Here is a 24,427-nt window from a genome sequence, read left to right as displayed (position 1 = left end):
TAAACCCCCAACCTGAAGGCACAATTAGTGACTTTTGTAATTTAGACTAAATATCCACAAGAAACACAATCTACCCATAAAGTTTTCAATGAATATTTGAAAAGGAAACAACTGTTTTCCAGGAAATGAATACTGAGTAATGCAGGTTTTACACAGTGTGTTTGGAACCAACTAGTGGGACCAGTCCCTCCAGCTTACACCTATACAACAGGTCCCTGAAGTGGGAGAACACCAGCCCATTTGTACCATGGTGGCTGAGAGGCCAGTGCGCACACACATTTCCCAGCCTCTGGCACAGCCTCAACCTTCTGTAGCTGGGGCTGCCCCTGAGAAAGAGCTCTGTGGAGAGCTTTTATTCTCCAACATGTCTCCCGGTTCAGTACATTTCCTCCTGGGGCTCCGGTGAATTACTCTGGGTAACAACATCTGGGTGCCAGCACAAATGAGTCAAGAAGCCATGCTGCATCAGATAGATGGTTTATGTGACTTTTTAGTGAGTCTCACCTATCAAACGGCCGCTGTGCTTTTAGTCATCCTTCTCTCCATATTTCCCTTTCGGAACTTGGCTGCATTGCTCTCAAGCAAAATGGGATTTACTCTGGCTTATGCCATTAAGTATATCTGAATTGGAACAGTTCCAGAAAGAGAAGTCAAATGGGCCATGTGTCTTCCTTTACCAGCTACTGCTCACCTAACATAGTCTGTGTATCATTTTCACTCTCAACAGCACCTTGCTAAACACAGTTTCCCATAAATGAGCTGCACAGGAGCCAGAGCAGTGTACAATTCCTTGCTGAAATGGAGCACAGGCTTCCATTTAGCGTATAAAGACGAGTAGTATATGTACTTCTATCACAAAGCTTAGTCTCCAGCTAGAGGTGAGGAGCCTTTTGCAAAACTCCCACTGAAGCAAATGTTTGTCTGCGTGTAGAGGGTGCAGTGCATGAGCGTGAATTAAATGCATGACACCCCACACTGCAAATAGTCCAACTAATGAGAAAGAAGGCTATTTATCTTTTGCTCATCAAAATCTTTTTGTCTTGTTTTCATATTCTGACCACTTCATTATCTAAGTTATGACTCCTGCTGTGTTGGGGAGTTTCATCTAGCCTAAAAAAATCTTTAAGCATGACATTACACGGATTTGCTCAGTCCAGAAGATTAAATTTTAAGCAGCTTTTCTATATTTCTTTTTGTGGCCCTATGTTCCAGTGCATGCTAAGTACAATACTGTACAGTAATATATCCCTTATTCCAAATGTGCATTAGAATCCTCTTTATACAATGTTATTTCATGAAAGCAAACGTAGCTTTTGATCATTTACTCCTTAAATAAGTCTTTAGTGTTTAATACAAAATTACTACTTAGAAATTTTAAACAAAGATAAACTTTGTGTTTTAAATTTTTTTGAAAGGGAGACTCTTTCTTTATATAGGATGAAATTGCTTACAGTAAGTTTTGTTTAAGGTACGAAAGTAAATAGCGGTAGCCTCTAACAGCTACCTTGTTTGCCATCCGCAATGAATTTCCTGGAGTACACAATCTCATCTAATTAGCTCTTAGATAGTGAACTTATGTTTGTCCAAGCTAGATAAAAAAGGTTATTAAAACATATTTATAATTGGTATTTTGATATGTCACTCAACAGCTTTTTTAAATATTATGTAATGCTACAAATACCATGGGCCTTAGCAATGTCTGCACTCTCAGAAGTGTCTCTTAAGTCAGAGAGATCTATACACTAGGGTCTCCAGCAGCAATACTGTAGCACAACCAATAGATAATAGAAGTCACTCATTAATCTAATGTCGCAGAATTTAATCCTGCACTTCCAGACCAAAACCACTCATTTTATAAGATGCTTCATTTGCCTGTCATCACGAAGTCAGAGTTCTTTCTGTTTCTGCAAATGTATCAGTTACATATATTTTGACAGCATGAAATTTTGTTAATGGTTCTGCTGAAGATGTGCAAACTCTTCCTCTTTCCTGCTACTATATTAAATCAGCATTGCAAACAGAAGTCAAAACAGTAATGAAGAGCCTTAGTTGTGCTGAGGTTAAGGAGGTGTTCTTGCACACTAGTATTATTTCTATAGTTTTACTGTTATAAAATCAATTAACATTTCTTTTTCTAGACAACATTTCTGTTTCCCTGAAGTAATTTTTTAATTACTCTGAATAGTTAGCAGTGTGAAAGAACTGAAAGGAACGTTACGTAATTTTCCTTTTACCCTGAAATGTTTATTACAGCAAATAATTCTGAAAAGTCACAGGAAATCTTTTGGTTTCAATACAAACTTAAGTTTTCCAGTATATGACATTTTAAACGTACAGGTGACTCAGATGTTCTGTGTTGCTTGAAAGTTTTAAGAGAATTACCTTCATCTCTCCAACATCAGCCCCAACATATAACTCAGCTCTCATTGTTTAACTAGGAGGTTCCAGTAAGTTGAATTTAATTTTCCAAGACCTTTTTCTGTAGATGCATTTTCTTTCCAGAAAGTTTGCATCTATAGGACTGACATGTAGGCACTCTCCCTGAGCCTCACAGAAGACTTGCATCGTTCCAACGTGCAACTGTGAGTGCAAAACATTAATTTACATTTTACAGACACAAATTTACAAGCGGTTTGTTCAAAAGTTTCACCAAATTAAAAAAAAAGTTAATAAAATCAGTAACTGTTTAAAACTGTCACAAACAGTTGGAGAACAGAATAAGACAATAAATGCAGTTCATGCCATGCAGTGAGTTGATATCTTGGTGATCTCAACACTTCAATAAACCATTCTGGCTAGAAGTGAACTCTACTGAGCTTTCCAATCCATGGTCTGGTTTAAAGGCAAATTTGACTCAGTTCCTCTAACCCATTCCTCAAAATCTTCTTTACAAATAAAAGCATTAATCTGGTTTTTTTCCAAGAGAGGACAGTTTAGGAAGGGAATATACTGAGGTTTTAACTACTCAGAACCATGCACCTCGAACCATAAGCGGAGAGCAAAGATCCAGCCACCCTATTTCTGCACCCAAAGGAAAGAGTAAAAGAAAAGATACATGTACCTTTACACTCCCAAGAGAGGACAGAAAACCTCCTTTCTCAGAAACTGCAGAGTCCACTCCTGCACTGTTCTCTGAATGGTACAATTCCCCAAGCCCTGTTACAGAGACTAAACACATTTTAAGAGTTTAGGAGGATTTTAATCTTTTCAGTTGGTGTAGGATGCAACGCAGAGAAGCACTTCTCAGCTCAAGAATAAATGAGTAACCTGGGAGGGAAGCAGCTTCTCAATAGGCTCTTTTTCTCCTCAAGAAATCCTCTTTCTCTCCTCAAGAAGTTACTAGGTAAGATTTTCTTCCCTTGTCCAGTCTTTTCTTCCTAGCCCTTTTGCAAGGAGCCATGTTTCACTCCTGAAAGTTTGTATCTGAATATAGAACATTTAATTTCCTTTCTCTCCTGAATTTCTAAAACTTAGTAAGAAAATAAAAGCAATCTTCACTGAAGGAACTGACTTGAGCCAGTTGCCCTATATAATTCAAGAAAGAAAAAGCATTTTAGCATTTCAGGACCAAGAATGCAATATTCATCATAATAAAATACGAGAGAATTCAGACCTTTGCATTCTCTCTAGGTGATTTCAAGCTTTTATTTGTCTCCTATTGCATGTGCAAAAGCAATAATAAAAATTTAAAAGCATCACCTTATATAGCACAGCATAGTCTGTCCCTCAATATTTTCACTGTATTTTTCCCACAGAGCGATTTGAACCAGATCTTTATATGTTTTAAGTTTTACATACACAATCCATCCAAAGCCTTATTAAATTTATATTCATGCCTCCAAGTAGTAATGCTTTCTGTCATTTAAAAAAATGGTTTCAAAATGGCAATCATTTTAAGGCTTATGTCCATACTATTTAATTAACTAAATGATAAGGGTTTTTCCAAACCCTTATTTTATTAGATAGCAAGTCTAAAAAAAAAAAAGGAAAAACCATCTGAACACAAGAGGATATTGGTTGTGTCCCAGGAGATCATCAGGAGAACAGATATAGCCATTTTTTATCAGTCCAAGTTTGATTAAATCATAATGTACAGAAATCCCCCGTCCCCACCAAAATATTTCATTAATGATAAAATAAGAGCCATGTGTTTTTAAAGTATTTAAAAATTACTTGATGGGTAAGATGTATTTTTATCTCACCTTAAAAATTTCAAGTACTATCTGATTTAACAAAAGATAGCAAATATTAAACATTCAATTAGATGAAGTTTGCTCTTTCTTGGAAGAACACAAGCTTCCTGCAACTTGAATTCTTGCAGAGCTAATGATCTGAATTTTAGAACTAACGTGTTTCCGTTTTTGTTTCTGTTAGCATTACCACCCCTACTGAAAGAATGCTTAGGATCCCACTCTGTATTAAGGCCCTGCATAATACAAACCCAGCAAAAATATGGCTCTGATGGAAAGAGTTTCTAATCCATTATGAAATGGAACAGATAAATTATTCAGCAGACTTGTTTTATAAATAAAGAGATTGGAAATGAAAGTGAGCTCTAAAATACACTTCAGATTAAAGACCTTTAGGAGGACACCCTCAATTTAGTAATCAGCCTCTTATCTGAAAAGTATATTTAATACTTTCATAAGCAACACCCAAACTAACCATATATGGAAATATTAATGGGGACAGGAGGAACTGTACAAGACTACAAAGAAACACAAACAATCCTCTAATATTTTCATGGACAATTTTAGTCAACAAGATCCCTACCTGCAGTGAAGGGCAAATGCAGCCATTTCTCCCAACCCCCAAAGGCCTCTCTCACGCTTCCTGCCTGTGTCCCTGCTTTTAAGGGCCTACTAAGTCTGGCTGCTTGGAGAAGTCATGGAGGTTTCCCTAAGTAGTGAAATACCAGAGCTTGCTCTCGTGTCCGCGAGTGTCTCAGCAATATCATTCTGCGTCCACAGACTTGGAAAGGGTAACTGTAGCAGAAGGACACTCACCGCAAGCACACAGCTTGAGCCTAACACACTGCGCTGCCCCTGAGAGCCTATCCCCTTCGCAGCACTGCACAGGAAAATAAGTGCGCAGCAGAATACAAAGCAGTGCTGCAAGTCCGTCCAGTCTGAAAAAGGGGAGCAGACAAGTATCAGGCTAGCAGGAAATGCCTGTCTGGGGAACAGTAGGAGAACATAGGTGGGAGTGTGGCGTGGGAAAGGGGCAGGGTTGCTGCCTTCTCTGAACAAAGGCATCCCTACAGAAAACTGAATTGGTGGAGAGATCCTTGGAGATTCTTCATAACTAGCTGTGGTTGTTTAAGCATGGTTCTGTCCTGAAAACTGACTAAAACAGAAAATCTGAACTATTTTTCTATCATTTCCTGACTGAAAGTGTGCAGCTTCTAACTAAAATACTATTTTTCTTTTTTGTAACTGCTGACTCTGTATTCTTTGTAACATATTGAATTCTTGTATTTGTGTAGAGCATCAACAGTTATGCAGCCGTTGAGACCATACTCTGCCTGCAGGGACAACTATGGTACCCCCTGTAGGTACGTAACTTACCACAGCTTGGCAGCTGGTGATGTATAACAAAACAGACATCATTGTCTCCACACTGCTAAAAAGCAGGAGACTTGGCTGCTTCTTTAATGTAGTAAGAGTGCATGGCTATGAATGCACACTAGCCCCAGATCTGTTTGATAAGAAGGGGCCTTTTTTATATAAGCATTCTGCTTTAAGATGTCTAAAGCCTTACAGGCCAGGTAGAAAAATAGATTCCCTAAAATTCTGGATTCAGATCTTGCAGGAAATCCTATTTACACTGAAAAATGCTATTACAAGCATTTGCAAAAACCCTGAAAATAGCACAGATGGAAGCAAAAGGCTCTTTAGTTTCTCTAATGAGTGGGAGAGAGAGAAATTTCTGCAAGTTTCCAGGGAGTAACAGGGCATTATGCTCATTGGAAGCCAGTTGTTTGCCTTTCCTAACATTAGCCTTGTTACCCAAGACAAAGAGAAGGATCTAATGTCTATGAAGCAAGTATTTTGGCAGAGAACGTGCAGACAGCTATCCCACACCCAAACATGTTATTTATCACAGTAATCTAATTACATGTGAACAAAAAGTGAGTAATGAAGCTACTCTAGTAAATTTAAGCAGATCAGGCTATAGACAACTGCTAATACGAAAACCTGGTAACATAAGATAGATGTGGCTATATTCTACTGTAAATTAAACTCCCATCAACTCCATGTGCTTCAATCAATGAGTTTGTGTGGGTTCAGCTGATGGCTGAGCTTGGCCTAGAAACTTACCATATTTAGTTACAACTTGATGATCTAGTTGGCCTTAACTCAGCCAAGGAAAGATTCACAGGGTATTAAATTGCTGCTCATGTAATTACATGATTAGATGATAGTTTCCAGTTATGTCAACCTAGCTACAGTAGGTATAAGAAAATGTTTTCTCTCCTTCTTAAAATGACAGCACGTGGAGAAAGTATTACCATAACATGGTTCAGATTTGCAGGTTGTTACCATTTTCCCCATCCCAGAATGGGCACACCGACTGTGCCTGCAGTAGTGTTCACTCATCGTACAAGAGCAGGCAGTCATTTACCAGTGTCCACCAAGCAAGAAGCCAGTGCAACTGGGTTCAAGCTGGCTTGTATGCCTTCTTGCTTGTAGGTTTAGTTTTCTGAGGCTGGTTAACACAAAAATGGAACATTTGAAGCTGTATATTTCCCTATGACATGCAGAGCAGAAGCTATTATGCAAGAGGACTACACAGCTGTTTCTGTATGATTCTCCTCAATTCTGGTAACAAGGGAACACAGGCCACAGCCTCCCTCTGTTATTTCCTTCCCTCTTCATGCAAATTTGTAGTAAATATACACAGATGTAGTTTCTGTGCCTTATCCCTTTCTATATCCATCTGTCCCATCTCCTGTTCTCTGTTTTCATCGTCCTTACAGGAAGGGGTAGTATTTTCAAAAGAACGACCTTTTCTCTGAATCTGCAAAACTTTGTCTATGACATTTTAGAACACAAGCTCATACTTTTAAATCTAATGGCTCACTTGACTGCAAATTGCACTCCAGTGTACACAAGGCCACAGACCAGCCTACTGAACTTACGCCGTGTCTGAGCCATATCTTTCCTGAAATCTTGCTTGGTGCAATTTCTGGAATACTCCCTCTGAGAAGTCTGGAAAATGAAGGCTAGAGCATGCTAATTCCACCTCCTCTAGACTTGTGCCCTAATCTTAAACTTTATAATTTCCAACATATCCATTATTTCAAGATAATTAAACATATAAATACATGATAAGTAGAATTGTCTCACATGAAATTTTTAACAAACATGTAATTTCAGCTGTGAACAAATAAAATGTATTTTGTTTTGGTTTTATATCTGTATGTTCATTTGAACTTTACCATCTGAATTGCTGGGTATGTGATTCTAGTAGCAATGAGAGAGTGCCTAATGTAAGCATATGTCATCCACTGCATAGCAGATTGGAATATGTCTTGTAATTTTCAATTATATAGTCCAATAAAGTACTGATATCTAACACCACCCTACCCTTACATATCCCAACAGCTGTAACACTTTGGCACCAGACATTGTTTTGCTTGCTTGCATGATTATAACCTCAAGGCAAGAACTGCACCTGGTATATGACACAGTCTCGGGGTGCTTTTATAACAGAAACTTCATCTGCGTTGCAAAGCTGGTTAAAAGTGTAATTTTATTGAAAGCTTTTCTGTCACATTTTGGTTTTAGTTAAAACACTTGGGGAAAGGATGGAAAAAAGTATGACTTTGCTTGTTTATATTGCAGGACCATATTGCAGGACTTGCTTGTTAGACCTCAATCACCATCTTTTTGCCACTGTCTGTTTCTAAGGCAGGAGGGACTTTCCTATTACTTCGCAGTTTCTGAATGCAATTGCCTTGCAACTGAAAATAAGCCTTTCTAAAATAACTAATTTTATGTATTCATGTATGCATAGTTGGGAAGAATATTTGCAATACAGTCATTGGTGACACATAGAAATGGCAGGACACTGAAGTGAAGCAGTGAGATTAACCAAAGCAACTGCATCAGCTGAGATGGAGTGATTTTATAGGAAGAAAAAATATCAGATTCCCATGTACCATCAAAGGAGGAATGTATGTTATATATAATTTAACATCAAAGTAATTAAAGTTGCTCAAGATAAATCTAGTCTTACTGCAGAAATTATATGATTCGAATCACTTAGAGTTGCAGAAACTCTAAGTGTTCAGACTATAGATATTATTTTATATCATCGCTAGAGTGTTGGGTCCTTATTCAGCAAAGCACTTAGGCATATATTTAGAAAGGCGATTTTCAAAGACACAAATTGATTTCTGGCAGCATTGGATCGGCTAGTCTGTCTTAAACTAAATGCCTTTTGTACCTTTGAAAATCTTTCTTACTGACTTTAATAGGACCTAAATATATGCTTGAAGCTAAGCAGAAGCTTTAGAACATGATTTTAAGCATACACTGGAAGCTAGTTTAAATCCATACTCCAATGTGAGCTATTCAGGCATCCCCACTTCAGTTAGTTGTTCAGTCTACAGAGCCAGTGAAATGTTTTGATAGAGCAATATATGATACTAAGGCAGCCTAACAGTAACACACTCTAATCTCCAGAAAGTTGTCTCATTCCAGAATTTCAGCATTAAACATTAAAAGCTTTACGAACTGTCTTTCAAAACTTTTATAGGAATTTTTCATTGCTTATAACAGCAATCTGGAACTGAAACTTACCACACAGAGTTAATTCCCTCTTCACTTTCAGATGCAGAGATTTGTTGTGGAGGCTATGAGATGTTATTCAGGCTCCAAGTTCTGTATCCCACCATTGTACTTGAAAACTGTTTTCTGGGGGAAGGTCCTTATTAGCAGACATTCGTCCTGGTCACAGAGCAGGGGAAATAAAAAGCTAATATTAATTGCAGCAAAGGCAACAATGGCACACATGCCACTAATCTCAAATTCTAGCATTGTTTCAATATTTAACAACATTTTCAGCTATACCTGGACAGCAGCAGGAGTCGCAAACTAACCAATAACATTTAACAGACACACTCATGGTTTTACATTTCTCTTTTAAAATACAGGCACTTGGATGTGGGTGTGTGGGACAGGCTGTCCTTAGCCGAGGAGCCCATGGTGGGCCCATGACAGTATCGGTTGGATTTGCAACAGCAGTCACCATAGCAGTGTATGTGTCTGGGGGCGTTTCTGGTAAGTGACTTTTTTTCTCATATAGCATTTATTGCCATGGTTTTAAAGCTACATTCTTGTTTGCTCTGGCGTGAGCTGGTAGGACTCTTGCCTGCTCAAGCAGGAGGGTTGGACAAGATGATCTCCGAGGCCCCTTCCAACCCCCACCATTCTGGGAGTCTGTGATTATTAAATTAATTCCACTTCATTGTATAAACAACCATGTATCTAGCAATAGCAAGCAAATTATCTGAAGCAGAGTCTGCATCAGATTTTCACTAGTAAATCTTTTGTGTTCTTCTTGTTTCCTTCTATTTGCGTTTGACAAAATCTTCCATTCTGATCTAAGCTACAGTGTGCAAACCTTGGCAGAACTCTGGCCTTTACAGAAAGCGGTCTGTGCAAACCAGAAATCTGCTTGGTCTTGCTTTGAGAATTCTGTCAATAGAAATGATCCTGGACAGCATAGGCATTGTGTTTGAGGAAATAACCTTGAAAAGCTCAGAGAATCCAGCAGTCACCCACTAATGGGTATAATGAGCGGGGTTCACCTTACAGAGTGCAATTTATGTCTTCATGTCCTATGATAGGCAGTAGCAAGTCTGCTTCTGCTGTTTATTCACAGAAGCAGCAGATCATAGAAAGCAGAAACAGCAAAAAGATTCAGTACTAGAGATACATTCCGTGATATACTGTCAAGGTACTGCCCCTTTGTTTCTGTTATACTATTTCCTCAATATGTATTGGTCAGGAATCTCTCTTTTGTCTGTTGCTGGGCTAACTAATCAGTGTCTACATATGCCATATTGGATGGTGCTTTGTATCCTATTTCCACCATTCAGTTTGGCCAAATTAATACCAGAAGCATTAGTGTAACTGCTTTTAACTTTTAAAATCTCACTTTAAAATATCAAATGATGGGTTGTAATAATACACAGTGTTTCGTATTATAATACACAATACCCTGTGTTGTATGTGGAGTTTATATTGCCCTCTTAAAGAAAATGGTGCCCTTGTACTCCAGTTCTCATAAAGGCATTTCTTACCCTTCATAAAGAGGGTAAAGTCAATCTGGGTGGATATCACCAGGTATAACTACGCCATTATAATTAGCTGCGATAGCAGAAATTGCTGTGGCTGTTTCTCTTCTCTTTTACAAATACTTTTACAAAGACACCATGCATGAGAAGGTCTCTAAATTCATATTAGGAAATGCTCAAGGTACTGCAAAACAGGCAGTCTTGTCACTGTCATTGAAACAAAACACAATAATTCCTTAACACCACACAAAGTAAATTCAGCAGTTCATTCTTATTATCTGAACAACTTTAAACTACACCTTTTGGCTTACATATAGGCAGGTAAGCTCTTCTAATGCAATATCACAAAAAACAAACCTTTAAAGACACTAACCTGTCCTACATTTGCATCTTTAAGGGCTATTCATCTCTATTATATAGAAGACAAGAGTTCAATCTCAGCAGGGCAGAGCAGTTGCAGATGTTGCAGTATTGTACTTCCTGTGTTTTTCCCATAACAAAGGGTTCTGCGTGCAGTGCATTTTCCCTGTGAAAGAATAGGAACAGATATTTCAATAAGCTGTGACTATCCGACGTATGATTCCTAGTGTACACTTTAGAATATCAGAATATCGAATTTGTTAGAAAATTCTGTGGCTCTCTGGCCAGGAAGTCTCATGTTTATGTACTGCTAATATATTTTGCCTCAGTTCTTTATCAAATTCTGAATTTATTGTAGCATAGAATACATAGTCTGTACACTAGGTAAATCTGAGCCTTTTTATGTAAGAAACTTCCCCTTTTTGCTTTTCTTCCATCTAATTTTCCTCAACATCTAGGTAATTTCCCACCATTTTTTCCAACTTAACATTTCAAAAAACTCACGGCTATGATGACTGCAACTAAAAAAGAATGGGGAACACACTGTCCAATGTGGACTTTTTTTTAAAAGCAGGAAAGAACCAGTGGTACAAGAACCTAGAATCTTTTAACTCCCCTATGTCAGCATGAAAGCCTTCAACTAGCCTTTTCCTTTCCAGCCTGAATGTTAATCAGACATCTCTAATACTATTATGAATTGTCCTGGCCATCATAATCACCTTGTATTATATACAGGTGGGGAACAATATCAGGTGTTGAAAGAAAGGAAAATCATTCATTCTAGCCAGGGTAAAGAACAAAAGACAAGACAACAATTTATCAAAAATCAGATGAAGGGCTATTAAATAAGGTGCCATCCATCTGTTTGCTCTGTGCTGAAGAATTTGAAACACAGTGAGGAATTCAAAATTAATTCAAGACTGGTGCTACTAGGTCAGAGTTTTGGAAATGATGCAAAGAAGATTTTATACAGCTTGTTATCTGTGTTTGTCCGTTCATTATGTATCAAAGGTGCCTGGATTTCATAAGATAATGACTCACTGACCTGAAGTGCAAGCAAACACAGAAACTGTACATAGAGGCCCTTTCTCCATCACTAGTCTTTGAAAGACAAAGGTCATGCTATTAAAGACAAAGGCTATTTTTTCTGATAACCATACAAGATGAGATCAGACTTTACCTGGAAGGTAAGCAATGGATCTGCTCTGTCCTTGCAAAACTTGGGGTTTACTCCATTTTCACTGTGGAGTACTCTTTCATCTGTTCATTTATTTGGCAATTTGTATTTCTCAAGTATCAACTACATACTTGTAAAAAGTGAAGTTTTCCAAAAGGGAAGTGACTAGCATGTGACATAATAATAAATGTATTTTAGAAACTAAAATTGTCACAGAGAATTCCAGTGTTGCTGAAATCTTTTCCATGTGTGAGTTTAGGTGTAGCTACTCCTAAATACAAAGGAAGGAAATCCCACAGGAACTAGAACTCTCTGTTTCAGCACAGCTACTTTATCAGTTTCCATATCGTGGACCTTTCTGGAGGGTGTAAGGTCTTGATGAAAACCCGTGAAGAACTACACACTGCTGTCCCCAGATCCCATCTAGGCATAGCTTACCAACAGTCAGCACAAAGCTGGACAGCCTTAACATTATTTTATTTTATGTTCATGAAAACTGAGTTCCTAAGTAACCCCAGGCAGAAGATGGGGACATAAACATGACTTAAATCCAGGGTAGTCTATATCTGCCTCATGAAATATGATCAAGCCAGTAATAGTCCTTAATGTTAATACATGCTTGCTAAACTAAATTAATGTTCTGCTGTCCCAGTCCTCCCTTAAAAATAAAAAGCCAAAGCCCCTGAGGAGCGACAATACCTGCAGAATGATGGACACTCCCAGCACAACCAATAGGGAGATTTAGGCTTTTCCTATAAAAGTTCTCTATAGATTATATACTGCAGGACAGCAGTCTGCAAACATCAAGAGGGAAGCTGGATCTTGGTGGATACGGGCTTCCTCTCGCCCCTCATTTCATCCATTCATTTCACCCAAATTCCATCCAACTTGTTTCAGTTTAATTGCAGTCAGCATTTATTTGCAAATTAACATCTAGAAAAGCATGTGCTAGTCTCATGCTTAATAGTGCCCATATTTTTACAAATCCTTCACCTATTCTTATGTATCCGAGTCATTCATATGACTTATTTTGTGATTTATTATTCAGGTGGTCACGTAAACCCAGCAGTTTCATTAGCCATGTGTGTGACTGGAAGATTAAAATGGACCAAATTACCAATTTACATATTAGCACAACTCCTGGGAGCATTTGTTGGAGCAGCAGCTGTCTTTGGGATTTATTATGGTGAGTACACCTTAGACAAGCTCACAGGACAAACTAGAGGTCAAGCAGTCTGTAAGGTCCCAATTTTTCACTGAATGCCAAGCAGGCAGAGGACTGTTCATGCAGGGCTAATGGCAGGACAGAAGCTAAAGGCATAAAGAAGAAAGGAAGAAGCATAAAGGTTTTGAAGGGGTTGAGGGGTGGTGGGAAGAAAGACTCAAACATCCCAGGTATCCTACAACTTTTCTGAAATACTAATACTCCAGGAAATGTTGTGAAATTTAGAAAAATTATTCATGGGAAATCAGATACTCTGAGATCATGTATTTCTCAGTAAGAATTTAAAATTACTTAATAGCCAGGATATAGGGCTATTCATCTTCCAAGCAAATGAGAAACATTAAAGGCCTGATCCAAGTGCCTGTAGGCAAGTATCACCAATGTCGTTCACTGAGGTTACAGGATATGAGATCAAGTCCCTCCTGACTAAACTTCAGACCACTCTAGAGAGGTAGCTCTCCAAGGCAATGAACTCCAGGTAGAGTGATAAAGGGGTCACATCCTAGAAGGGGGAGAAAATTACCCCTATCCTTGAGGCATATTTCTTTTACATGGTGTGCCACAAGTAGACACCCTGACTTGATAAATCCACTCAGTCAGATCAGTAGCTTCAATCACTTACTCCAAGACTCTGCTTCTACTGTCCCAGTCCTGTGTCTTCCAAAGCCTCTCCCTTATGTCTCCAGACAGTGCTGGGTCTAGGTGCAACAGAGAAAAAATGAAAATGGAAATGCCTATTTTATATCAGCTAGGTGTTCAGTACCATTAGTAATCATGAACAGAAAAATCTTTAGGAAATCTGGTAACTGTTTTGGGTTTAGTAGGGTTGGTTTGTTTGAGTTTTGGTGTGTGTAGAGTTGTTTGTTTGAAGGTTAGTGTTAGAATTTGGAAACTGAGATTCTCAAACAGGATTTCCATCTGAATCTAAAACTTCCTCAAGCCAGACAGCCAAGATTAGGGCTGTGGCCAGGATGCAGCAGTACACCGAAAAGCATGTGGGGCTGGGTGTGGATTCACTGTGTTCTGCCAAAGGGTACTAGCAGGCTAGTGAGCCAAGGTTAGGGGCTAGGGTTAAAGACTTCTTCCTGTTATTCAGGAGTGCAGGATTTTCTCATATCCCTGTCTCTGCTCAAGTACTTTGCCCTCCTCTTGTTCTTATTAATTCCCAAACCTTTTCTGTACTTTTTCCTTCCTGCAACTTGCAGGAATGTCCTGGACTCATTGAGGTCCACTGGAAACTCACTGGTAGAAAAACAGACATAGGAGTTCAACACCTCCAACTTCCCCATACACGCATACCTGAGCTATGTGCTTTCATTTTCAGTGATACCCCTGAAAGAGTGAGGGCATAGATATTCTAGGCTGCTGAATATAAGGCTCAGAAATTTAATTTTCCTAGTCTTTTTTTCTAATAGTTAAATGCAACAAAATAATCTGACTCAAAAAATGAGAGAGCCTGACCAAAGTGAAGAACTCAATGATCTCTGCACCCGTGTTGTAGCCTTAAGCAAAGCTAGAAAAAATGGGCAAGGAGAAATAGATTTATCTGGTAGCTTTACAAAAAGCTAACCATCCTCACCATGACTTCCATGGGAGGCTGGGAGCTCTTTCATTGCTCACAAGTATCGCCTCATGACTGGATCCACTAGTGAAATGATGGCATAGCATTTGTTATCCATGTCAGTCCATGCAGATTTTTGAGGGCTTCATCTTAGTGTCTTCCTATTTCGAATACTTCAGGGCTTGGCAACACAGCAAATTATTCCAACACAGAAGTCATATTATACTATTTAAAATACATTAAAATAGACTAACATAGATATACATGTATTTACTCTATATATCTTTACAAAATATATAAAAATACACTAACTTAAATATACTAAGAACAGAAGTTTTAGGGCTAGCCTCCCCTCTCACATTTTGGGTCACTAGCATATCAGTTCAGTGTAAAGCCCAAGCAGAGAGAAAAATTCAAAATCCTTTAGAAGAGTTAATTCCCAAAACAAGTCACTGCACACCTGCCGAATGGCATAGCAGTAATTCCTGGTGGCTGGGAATCCACAACAGCACAATCAGGATGCAATACATTTTTCAGGGCATCATTCCAAATATAGCAGTAGAAAAAACAACCCCATTTTGAAAGCTGTGATACATAAAGCAAGTATTTCAAGGCACAGGAGGAGAGATGAGACAGGAGGGTATAATTACTACATCCCGTCAAATCTGTTAACGATGCTCCCGGAAGAAAACTATTTTTTTGCAGTTGAGAATGTGAAGTGCATAGACATATCACATATATTCTAGTCCTAGAAAACCTGGTGTTTATGGAGAAGCGCAACCAGGTAACAGCTGTCTTCTACAGATGCCTTTATGGAGTACAGCAATGGATCACTTGAAGTCACAGGACCTAACGCAACAGCACATATCTTTGCAACATATCCAGCTCCATATCTGTCCCTCATAAATGGATTTGCAGATCAGGTAAGTGCACTTGCTGTCTTGATGCTATAAATTAAACATACTGAAAACTGTAAAACCAAGCACCATTTTGGTCATACATCAGTGTGTACAATAGCAACGCGAATGCAATGCTGTTTGTGGGGGTTACATTTTAGTCATATTTTACAAAGAAGGTAATTTCAAGTTGTTCTTTCGCCATATATCATATTAATTGTTGCACTCTACATGCCTTTAGTGCAATACATGTAAGAGGTTTTCCCCATCATAAATCAGTGTTTCTCCATAAACTTCAGCAAAGCTATGTCCATTTACATCCAAATCCAGCCCATTTCGTGGACCTGTTGTTCCTTAATAATGCTTAAGCAGCCAAATGAACACATCCTGAACAACTGAGTTTTCTGCTACCATAAACCTCCTCTCTGACCTTCCCTTTGCAAATAGATTTGTAGTATTTATTTTTCAAATGACTGAAAAAATCTCAACTTTATTTCCAGCCTGTGTCCTTTAATCCCACGTCATCTAACACTGAAAAACGACGTTTCATCTCTTCTATCTACTTCTAATCAATTTACCTACATTCTTCAGGCACACATTAAATAAATATACTGCCTAAACAAGCAATGAAAAACTAGGGGTTGCTGGAGCACAAGAATTCCTTACATAAAGCACTTGAAGATTGTGAAATCTGGCTTCAAAAAAATCCAGACATTGTTTTGAAATTTTGTATGAAAGACCATTCTGTTTTTTTGCTTTGGATCAGCCAAACTCAGACTTTTCCATAAGATCTTTCTGCCCATGGCTATTTTAAAAAAATATTAAAGCCAGATGAAATAAAAATAATTTTTAAAACCCCCAACCTTAAACTTCTTTAAATGAGTACAGAAATTTGATGTTTTGACATTGCTGAAACTTTTGTCTGTTTTTCCCCAAGTTAATTATTATCAAAATTGACTTTTACAACTCATTTGATTTAAGCAGAGCAGCACTTCCAACAAAGTAATTCCAAGAAAAGTTCCTTCATCAGCTCAATTAGCATCTGCAATACAGCAGTCACATTACAGTTACATGTGCAACCTTAATTTAGGTAATTCCTAATATTTTACCTGCTCAGTTTTGACTTTGTAGACTTCGCTTTTTTATTACATTATGCAGTAAGTGGACAAAGAGGTGCATATTTGTCTAATTTATCAGTATAAGCTACAGTCACATAAAACACTTTTATGTAACTTATGTACTTATTATGTAACTGATTGTATTGGCATAGCAGAACTACCTAAAGTCAAGTAAACGGAACTGTTAAATAGATAGGAAAAAATGTGGAAACAAAGCATCAGACCTTACACAGGAGATCCCTTTTAAATCCTCTAGTCTTTCCACACCAGGCTGTTGCAGGTTTTTTTTTAAGCGTCCTCAACATACTTCTTGGTTTTTTTGGTTCAGCATGGGTATCAAAATTTCTCATTACTGTGAACTAGAGAGACACGGGGTTCCAAATTTTGCTACTCTCTATAGTGGGATAAATCTAAATGCTAACTCTAAGCCACCACAAGCTACCATAGCCCCTCTTTTCATTATCAAATGGAATCTGCACATATTTATTCAATATTCTTTTCTTTGCATTGGCCAGGTGATGTCAACAGCTGTTCTTCTTCTGGCTATATTTGCTATATTTGACACCAGAAATAACAGTGTACCAAAGGGCCTGGAGCCAATTGCAGTAGGCCTTCTTATAGTTGTTCTTACTTGCTCCTTGGGAATGAACAGTGGTTGTGCCATGAACCCGGCCAGGGATCTAGGTCCAAGGCTCTTCACAGCCATTGCAGGCTGGGGGATGGAAGTATTCACGTAAGTATGCCTGCATATGAAGCAAAATAATGCTGGCTAAAATTGCTTCTTAGGAAGGTAAGATGCTGATTCAACATGGTACCAAGTCATACTTCATATACATATAGGTAATTCTTTCCATACCAGAAGCAGCCATTCATGCGTTTTAAGCCAGACATCCTCTAGGAACTAGGCTTTAAAAAGGATTTCCTGCTCCTAGGGCAAATCAGACATGCATTATCTCTAATACCAATCGTTGTTTCCAGCATACCCTTCCCAAAATATTAGAGATTTTTAGAGGTCACTGAAAATATGAGAGTGTTTTCTTCTCTCGTCCTGCAGCTTTCAGAAAAAAGAAAACATGAGAGAGTTAGGTGGGAATATTTATTGGGTGCTGTAAAAAACACAGGCATATCAGACTGATTTAGCGTATCATTACTACTGAGTTATTGCAGAAATATTCAACAATCTAAAAGCCTGACTTCCTGCTGAGAGCAAAAGAGTGAATGAAAGAAAGCTTCCTTCGTTTTCCCGCATTTCAGAGCACACACTCAAATCCCTGTGCACGCATGTGTGCATGCACACACATGCTCTTGGCTGGTCAAATGCACAGCTAATTAGTTGCATGTCAAATCCACGGCTTACACATCTAGTGTAAGAGGCACTCTGGGATATCTAAGTAAGAGTAAGCTGTCATCAGAAGGTCAATCTTTTTGTTTATTTTTGTATATCTTGTTTTTCCAGTTATTTACAAGCAGGAATCCCAAGAAGTACTCTAAACTACTAGAGATCTCTGGTTAATAGATTTCATTTTAGCCACATCACCAAGTACAAGTAAGCTGTATTATTTAGTATGGCTTCCATCTAAACAAATCACGGTCCTTAGTAGACGATAGCAGTAGCAAAACTCTTCTTGTACAAAAAAGTTAGGTACAGCATAGAAGAAAAGGGCACCCAGTCATGCCATAGGCCAGATCCAAAGCTTGGATCCAACACAGCTCTGGCAAGCCGCTGCAGGAGATGACCTCTGTAGCCCTGTTACCTCCAAACTTTTCTTCCCCATCAGATCTTACCACTGTACCATTAGACTGCACTTTTTTTGACACAGCAGCACACAGAGTGTCATCCCACACCTAGGAGTCTCCTCTCTTGTGCTTATTTAATTATAAGTGGTTGTGGACTCTGATGTTAATTATAGTGTCACATGCACATCTGTAATAGGAAGATGGCTATTATGCTGCCGAAAAAGTTTGGAAGCCTGATTGTCTAGTCACAGAACAACTGTGAACTGCCCCCCAAAGTAAGGTCTTACTCATTTACATTTAAGAAATTAACTCTACGTCTGTATCAATATCAGCTCTTCCCTGCTTTAGTTCTAGGATTTATGTACAGAGAGGGAAAGCATCCCTACTGTAAAGATCATACTAATGAATTTAAAAATGGGAACATAAAAAAAGATACGAGAGCTCTGATCATTGCCAGAATAAACTTTTACAGCAGTCTCACAGATGTCTAAATTGAGGAAGAAGTGTTCCTCCCTGCCTTCACTTATAAGGCTACAGCTATAACAAAGTTCAAGGGAATGATACAACAGGAATAGGTTCTCATCTATTTGGACTACAGATGCAGGTGGGACTTAAGAAGAACTTGAGCTTTGTTAGTTACTTGGAAGCTTTGGATCAGTTACAGGCCATGGGAGAAGTCTGAATGATTGTAGGTCATATCCTGAACTGCCTGATGCTCTGCTGGCATCACATGTGCATGAGAGCATTAAGTGATGCAGTGACAGTTGACTGCTAAACCTTGTATGGCTCAGCTTAAATGGAATTCAAACCTTAAGACAGATGCTTAAGCTCTCTAGCAAAAGGCATGGCCACTGGGAACTGGCACCTAAGGAGGAACCCTCCACAGTGACATGATGGGAGTACTGCACAAACCGAGCAATAGGAAATACTGAAAAGACATTGACCATTCATTGGCGTGAGGATGAAAGCATCTGAGAAGGTGAATGAGTCACTCCGTCTGGGTCAGTGAGTGTTCCTGTACTGCCTACAGAGCAGCCAGGGACTGCCAGGAAAGCCTCACTTTGGAAGAGACCAGACACAGATGATGAGAATCCCTACATCCTGATCCCAAGCAAATGCTCTAAACATTGTCATAATTAGTTCATGGGGAAAATCTCCTCTACCATTCTTTGTGCTTGCAGGTCCAGGAAATTCTGGTTTTATCATCTTCTCAGGCAGGGAACCACAAGTAGACCGGAGGGGAGCTCTTCTGCTGGACAATACTGCTGTCCAGAGGATAGGGAGGCAATTGAGCACGGGTTTTCTAAATGTTGCTATTATTACATATCGCACAAAGGCACGTGAAGGAGCAGTTTCCCTGAGAAGCAAGCCGGGGACACAGGCTACAGTGTGGTTCCCCTAGCCAGTGCAAGTGGATTTGTTTTGGTTATAGACTCCCAGCAGAAGCTTTTCTGACTCACTGCAGCTGGAAAGGGGGTGTCTCCAGCACCCTACAGAAAGCACCATTTCACATACAATAGATGTAGTCAGCACTGTGACTGGCTCCTGCAAAGCACTCCTCAACCTGTTGGGAGCAGGTGTCACAGATGGCAACTGTCGCCATCATTACAGACAACTGCTGACTGTATAGCCTCAAATGTTTCTAATGATTTGCCCTAAAACCATGGAGATAACCAGGAGTCTTTATTAAGCACATGCTTAATATTCTAAGAAGTTTAAGTTTTGGGTTGTAAAGTTGTGTCTATAGTGAGCAAACAGCTAGAGTTTTGAGTACAAATAGCAGACTCTGGAGCCTGACAAGCGTATCAGAGCATTAAATGGCAACGAGGAAGTGGAAAAGAGTCCTACAGGAAAGCATTCCGCATCTGCATTTGAAGCTAGCCGTAGGATATTTCGGTCCTGCTCTGTTACGGGTTCTTCCGCGTTTTTGCCGAGGTCCCTGGCCCGCCGGCGCCGTAACGCTGACACCTCGTGGTCGCCGGCCCCGGGGAAGCATCGCCGGGATTAAACTGCATTTTGGAAAGGTCAGGAGATGCACATCTTGTCTGCCCAGGGATTTATATGGCAAAGTGGCCTCTGAAAGAGTTTGCATACTTCCCAGAGGGTAGAAAAGTAGCCAGAGGCCTTCCACGCAAATCCCTGTATTATCCTGCCATTTCTTACGGCAAACAGAGTTATCTCACCATCTTGCAGCACCTGGCTGGGTGAGAAATGTAGTTCTAAGCCTAAAACGGGGCAAAGTTCCCAGTCCATGTACTAGAGTACCTGGGGTAGTTTCCTGGAAAATTTTGCAGTTACCTGAAGTTCTAAGCCTAAAACGGGGCAAAGTTCCCAGTCCATGTACTAGAGTACATGGGGTAGTTTCCTGGAAAATTTTGCAGTTACCTGAAGTGCTACTTGTGCACTGCCTCCTCCCCTTCACAGCCGGCTGCATCCTGCTCTGCCCAACAGCAAAAGCACCCGATGATGACAAAGGCATAGCTGGATGTTTTCCCTGCTAACTTGGCAGCAAAGCCGTAACCCAGGGTGTAATGGAATTAAGGTTACTTAAGTGAAGCATCTGTGCTTGTCGCAAAGAGTTCTTGCTCCTGTGTCAGTGAAGGATTCAGTGTCATGGAAACGCCTAACTCAGCTGTGTACTATCTCATTTCAGCTTTGGCATCACCCTCTGCAAAGACTTTACACCCATCGTCTTGTAAGAGGTCATGTAAGAGCCAACAAGGCATGTGCCTGTTCATGGAAAAAGCCGAGAGAAGAACCTGCCAAGAAAACACCTTCATTATATGCCCATATACACAGGCAGGCACACACAGAGGAATACATGCACATGCTTGATACAGATTTTGTTGTGGTGATTAATTCACTGAAACCTTAGTCCATGCTTGTTCCAGAAATTCAGGGGTTTGTCAGGCATTCATGACTCTACAGCAAACAGGTCTATAAACTCAGTAGAACAATATTGCGAGTTATTTTATATGCTCTTGTTAAAATATAAATAATTCCAAAGGCAAAACATGCATATGCGAGGCATTTCTGAACAAGGAATTACAGTATCGTCAACAAAACACTATGAGATTAGCCCTGGTTTATGCTTGTGTTGTGACGCAACCACAAGTGCACTTCTGCATAAGTCTATACAATTGAGTGCTGAATAATTTTCCTTACAGTTTAAAAATTCCCCAGGCAGCTTCCTGTAAACTTTCTCTCACAGGTAAATTTGTCCTTTTGTATTTCTGGGAGAAAAAAATTTTACTTCTCCATTCCAATATGCATGAAATTGAGGTAGATGGGTTTTCGTTGCAGACTTTCATATTCAATTAACACAGCATGTGTTAAATGAGAACACCTTGATGCACCAGTACTGTTAAGGGAGTGTGTGCTCTGAAACACTACTCAGTAATTTAGTGTCTGAATGTGGACATCCAGGAAAGGGAGAGCAAGCCTAGAAGCCCAAGTTTCTTGCATAAAGAGGTTGTTATTTATGGTTTTATACAATTTAATGGTTGGCTTATTTCTTTAAAAATGTTCACAGAAGTCTACACATTCAAAATTAAATCCTACTAATTGTGGAAAGGGAATTTAAACATTTCAGTAGAGCCACAATGCCAGGCTTTCTTACCAAAAATAGCGATTCTAAGAAGAAAAAGTTTTATATGTATAAAACTTCTAAATGCTTATTTACCTCTTACTGAAAGACCACACATTTTAAACACAGAGATAAGACACTACATCATGATGTTTGAATCTTGACAACTCTAGTCAAGTATAGTCCACTTTAAAATCACTGTGTTTGATTACATTCCTTAAGGCAAATATATTCAACATCAAGTATAATATGTTATGCTTGTCAAGAGGAACACTGTATATACTATTGCAGGCCTCAACCTGCAAATCTCCATGCAGAGGAGAAAACCCATTTTTGCAACATACATTGGCATCAAAACAAAGTCATGAGCATCTGGCAACACCATCAGTCAAGACTGCTGTGCAATAAATATGTTCCAGCTCATTTCATTTCAAGTCAATGAAGCCCATTTTCCACAAGGGAGAAATTATCCCTTGCCCCCAAAACAGGCATGCAGTAAAGAGGCCTTATTTTCTAAGGTGCAAGTACAGCACATAGACCAACATGCCTGGTGGTTGTTACTGACCATTTCAATTCCAACGTGGGTGGGACAGAAAGTGTCATCTAGTTACAGTAATGTGAGACAAAATAGAAAGGTCTACAGCATAGTGAGTGTCACACCATCATATTTGTTCATTGCGAAATGTAAGGTAAGGTGTTAATTTGATTAAGAAATAAAGATTTTTTGTCTTACAGGGCTGGAAATAATTGGTGGTGGGTCCCTATCGTTGCACCTATGCTGGGAGGCGTACTTGGAGCAATGATCTACATTGTTTTTATTGAAATTCATCACTCAGAAAATCAACCAGGAGAAGAAAATGACATGCATGAAAAATATGAACTGACCAATATGGAATAAGAACAGAAGAATTTTCTCTGTCATTTTGTTGTGCAGGTCACAAAAATCACAGAAAATCTACACAGGAGACAAGTTCAAAAACTGACCTCTTTCCATGAAACATTTGCCTCATCAAAATCAAGACTGGGAACTTGAAGGGTGGGAAGGGGTAATTGTTGCTATTTCGATATGACTTTCAGATGAAGCTATGGCCTAGATGAAATTGTAATGAGATGATGCACTGACCTATTGATTGAACACACGATCTTACTCATGTTGCTAATTAACTGAAAATAGATGAGATATTGTTATCAAACTTGATGCATAGGTAGTTAATTGGTTCAGTGCTGAATTAACGTGTAAAAGAATTGCTCAATTTGTATAGCCATTATTTAAGAATAGCTTGCCTGAAAATTAGAACCAATACTTAAAACTGAAGTAGTTTTAAATAACTTACTAAATTTTTATGGAGCTCCTAGTTGAAGAGCAAAGAATCAACTCATCAGTGATGCTGTATAGTAACTCAGAATGTGATCACAAAAGGTAAAACCTGTGCTGTTTAAATATACACCAAAAAAGAAAAGTTATAGTACTGCACAGGTTCTTCATAGCAATAATGTTCAGTTGGTTTTAACCTATTTACTTGACACTACCCAGTGTTAAAAGCCTAACCTAGGATATGGCTTTAAACCTCCTGCTGTGCTTTCTGGTTAAAATTAATTCCTGTGGAGACGGACCAGCAACAGAGGCTTATGTTGTGCGGGCTGATAAAAGAACTATGTCTGTATAGGCTTTAAAAGAGGCCTTCTCCTGCTGATCTGCATGGGAGTAATTTTTATTTACGTAGCAGTAGTTAAAATCAGAAACTGGTCTCAGACATGGTCCTAGATCTGTATTCCTCAAGGAAGGCAAGGTCCACAGCAGAGTTTTGAAGCATGGGTTCTCTCTTGCTAAAGAGAAGTGATTGGACATGCACCACTACCTAAATACCCAGCCTTGAAAAAACTTAATTATTTCTGTTTAGTCATTGTGACTTGAATGTATCCAATTAACTCAAAGTTAATTTCTAACATTTATACATATATGGTTTTCGTGGTGAACATTAATAAATGGATATCCTATTCACAGTGATGCTCCTGAGCTATTTTCATGCCAAAACTTCAGGGTACCAGTTCAATGCACTCATTTTAGGGCATCCTTCCCTTTGGTTTCCTACAATTTTGCTGCCTAAAATTCCACACTATTTTCTGATTTAATTCCTGAAGGGAGGAACCCTTTGTGTTGTCTGTAACAGCCTGTGCACTTTCATGAGGTATCCACAGAAGTGGTGTGGAAACCACTGTTGTCAGAATCTGCTTCAGCATTTGGGCAGACGAGGCCTGGGTCACTGCATGCCTTTCTCATGCTCCCTGCTATGCCACATGGAATTCATGTCAGGAAAGGGACAGAACTAGTAGGTCAAGCAAAGCTTGGCTTGCTTTAGCTGTGAGATGACGCTGCATAATCAAGGGAGTATCATTTCAATTTTAATTATGTTTTCGAAGAAAGCTTACAGAACTGTAGTGAATTCAAGTTACCCAGAGA

At 39.1% G+C, this 24,427-nt stretch overlaps 1 protein-coding gene across 2 annotated transcripts in view; it reads left to right on the top strand.

Moving 5' to 3' along the window:
- Nucleotides 1–23,970, top strand: part of AQP9 (aquaporin 9) — a 28,675-nt gene extending 4,705 nt beyond the window's left edge. Inside the window, exons 2-7 of one of the 2 annotated variants that reach the window (XM_075100253.1) lie at nt 5,486–5,554; nt 9,161–9,287; nt 12,892–13,029; nt 15,434–15,552; nt 17,159–17,376; nt 22,702–23,970. In XM_075100253.1, the coding sequence (XP_074956354.1) occupies nt 9,221–9,287; nt 12,892–13,029; nt 15,434–15,552; nt 17,159–17,376; nt 22,702–22,864 (705 nt within the window). In that variant the 5' untranslated portion in view covers nt 5,486–5,554; nt 9,161–9,220 and the 3' untranslated portion in view covers nt 22,865–23,970. The remainder of the gene's footprint in view (nt 1–5,485; nt 5,555–9,160; nt 9,288–12,891; nt 13,030–15,433; nt 15,553–17,158; nt 17,377–22,701) is intronic. The other variant, XM_075100252.1, reaches the window with a different exon arrangement.
- The last annotated feature ends 457 nt before the right edge of the window (nt 23,971–24,427 follow it).

Source organism: Phalacrocorax aristotelis, chromosome 7 (assembly GCF_949628215.1).
Source record: "Phalacrocorax aristotelis chromosome 7, bGulAri2.1, whole genome shotgun sequence".
NCBI classification, from domain to species: Eukaryota; Metazoa; Chordata; class Aves; order Suliformes; family Phalacrocoracidae; genus Phalacrocorax; species Phalacrocorax aristotelis.
Note: the sequence above shows the minus strand (reverse complement) of the source record. Positions and strands in the feature narration are given on the sequence as shown.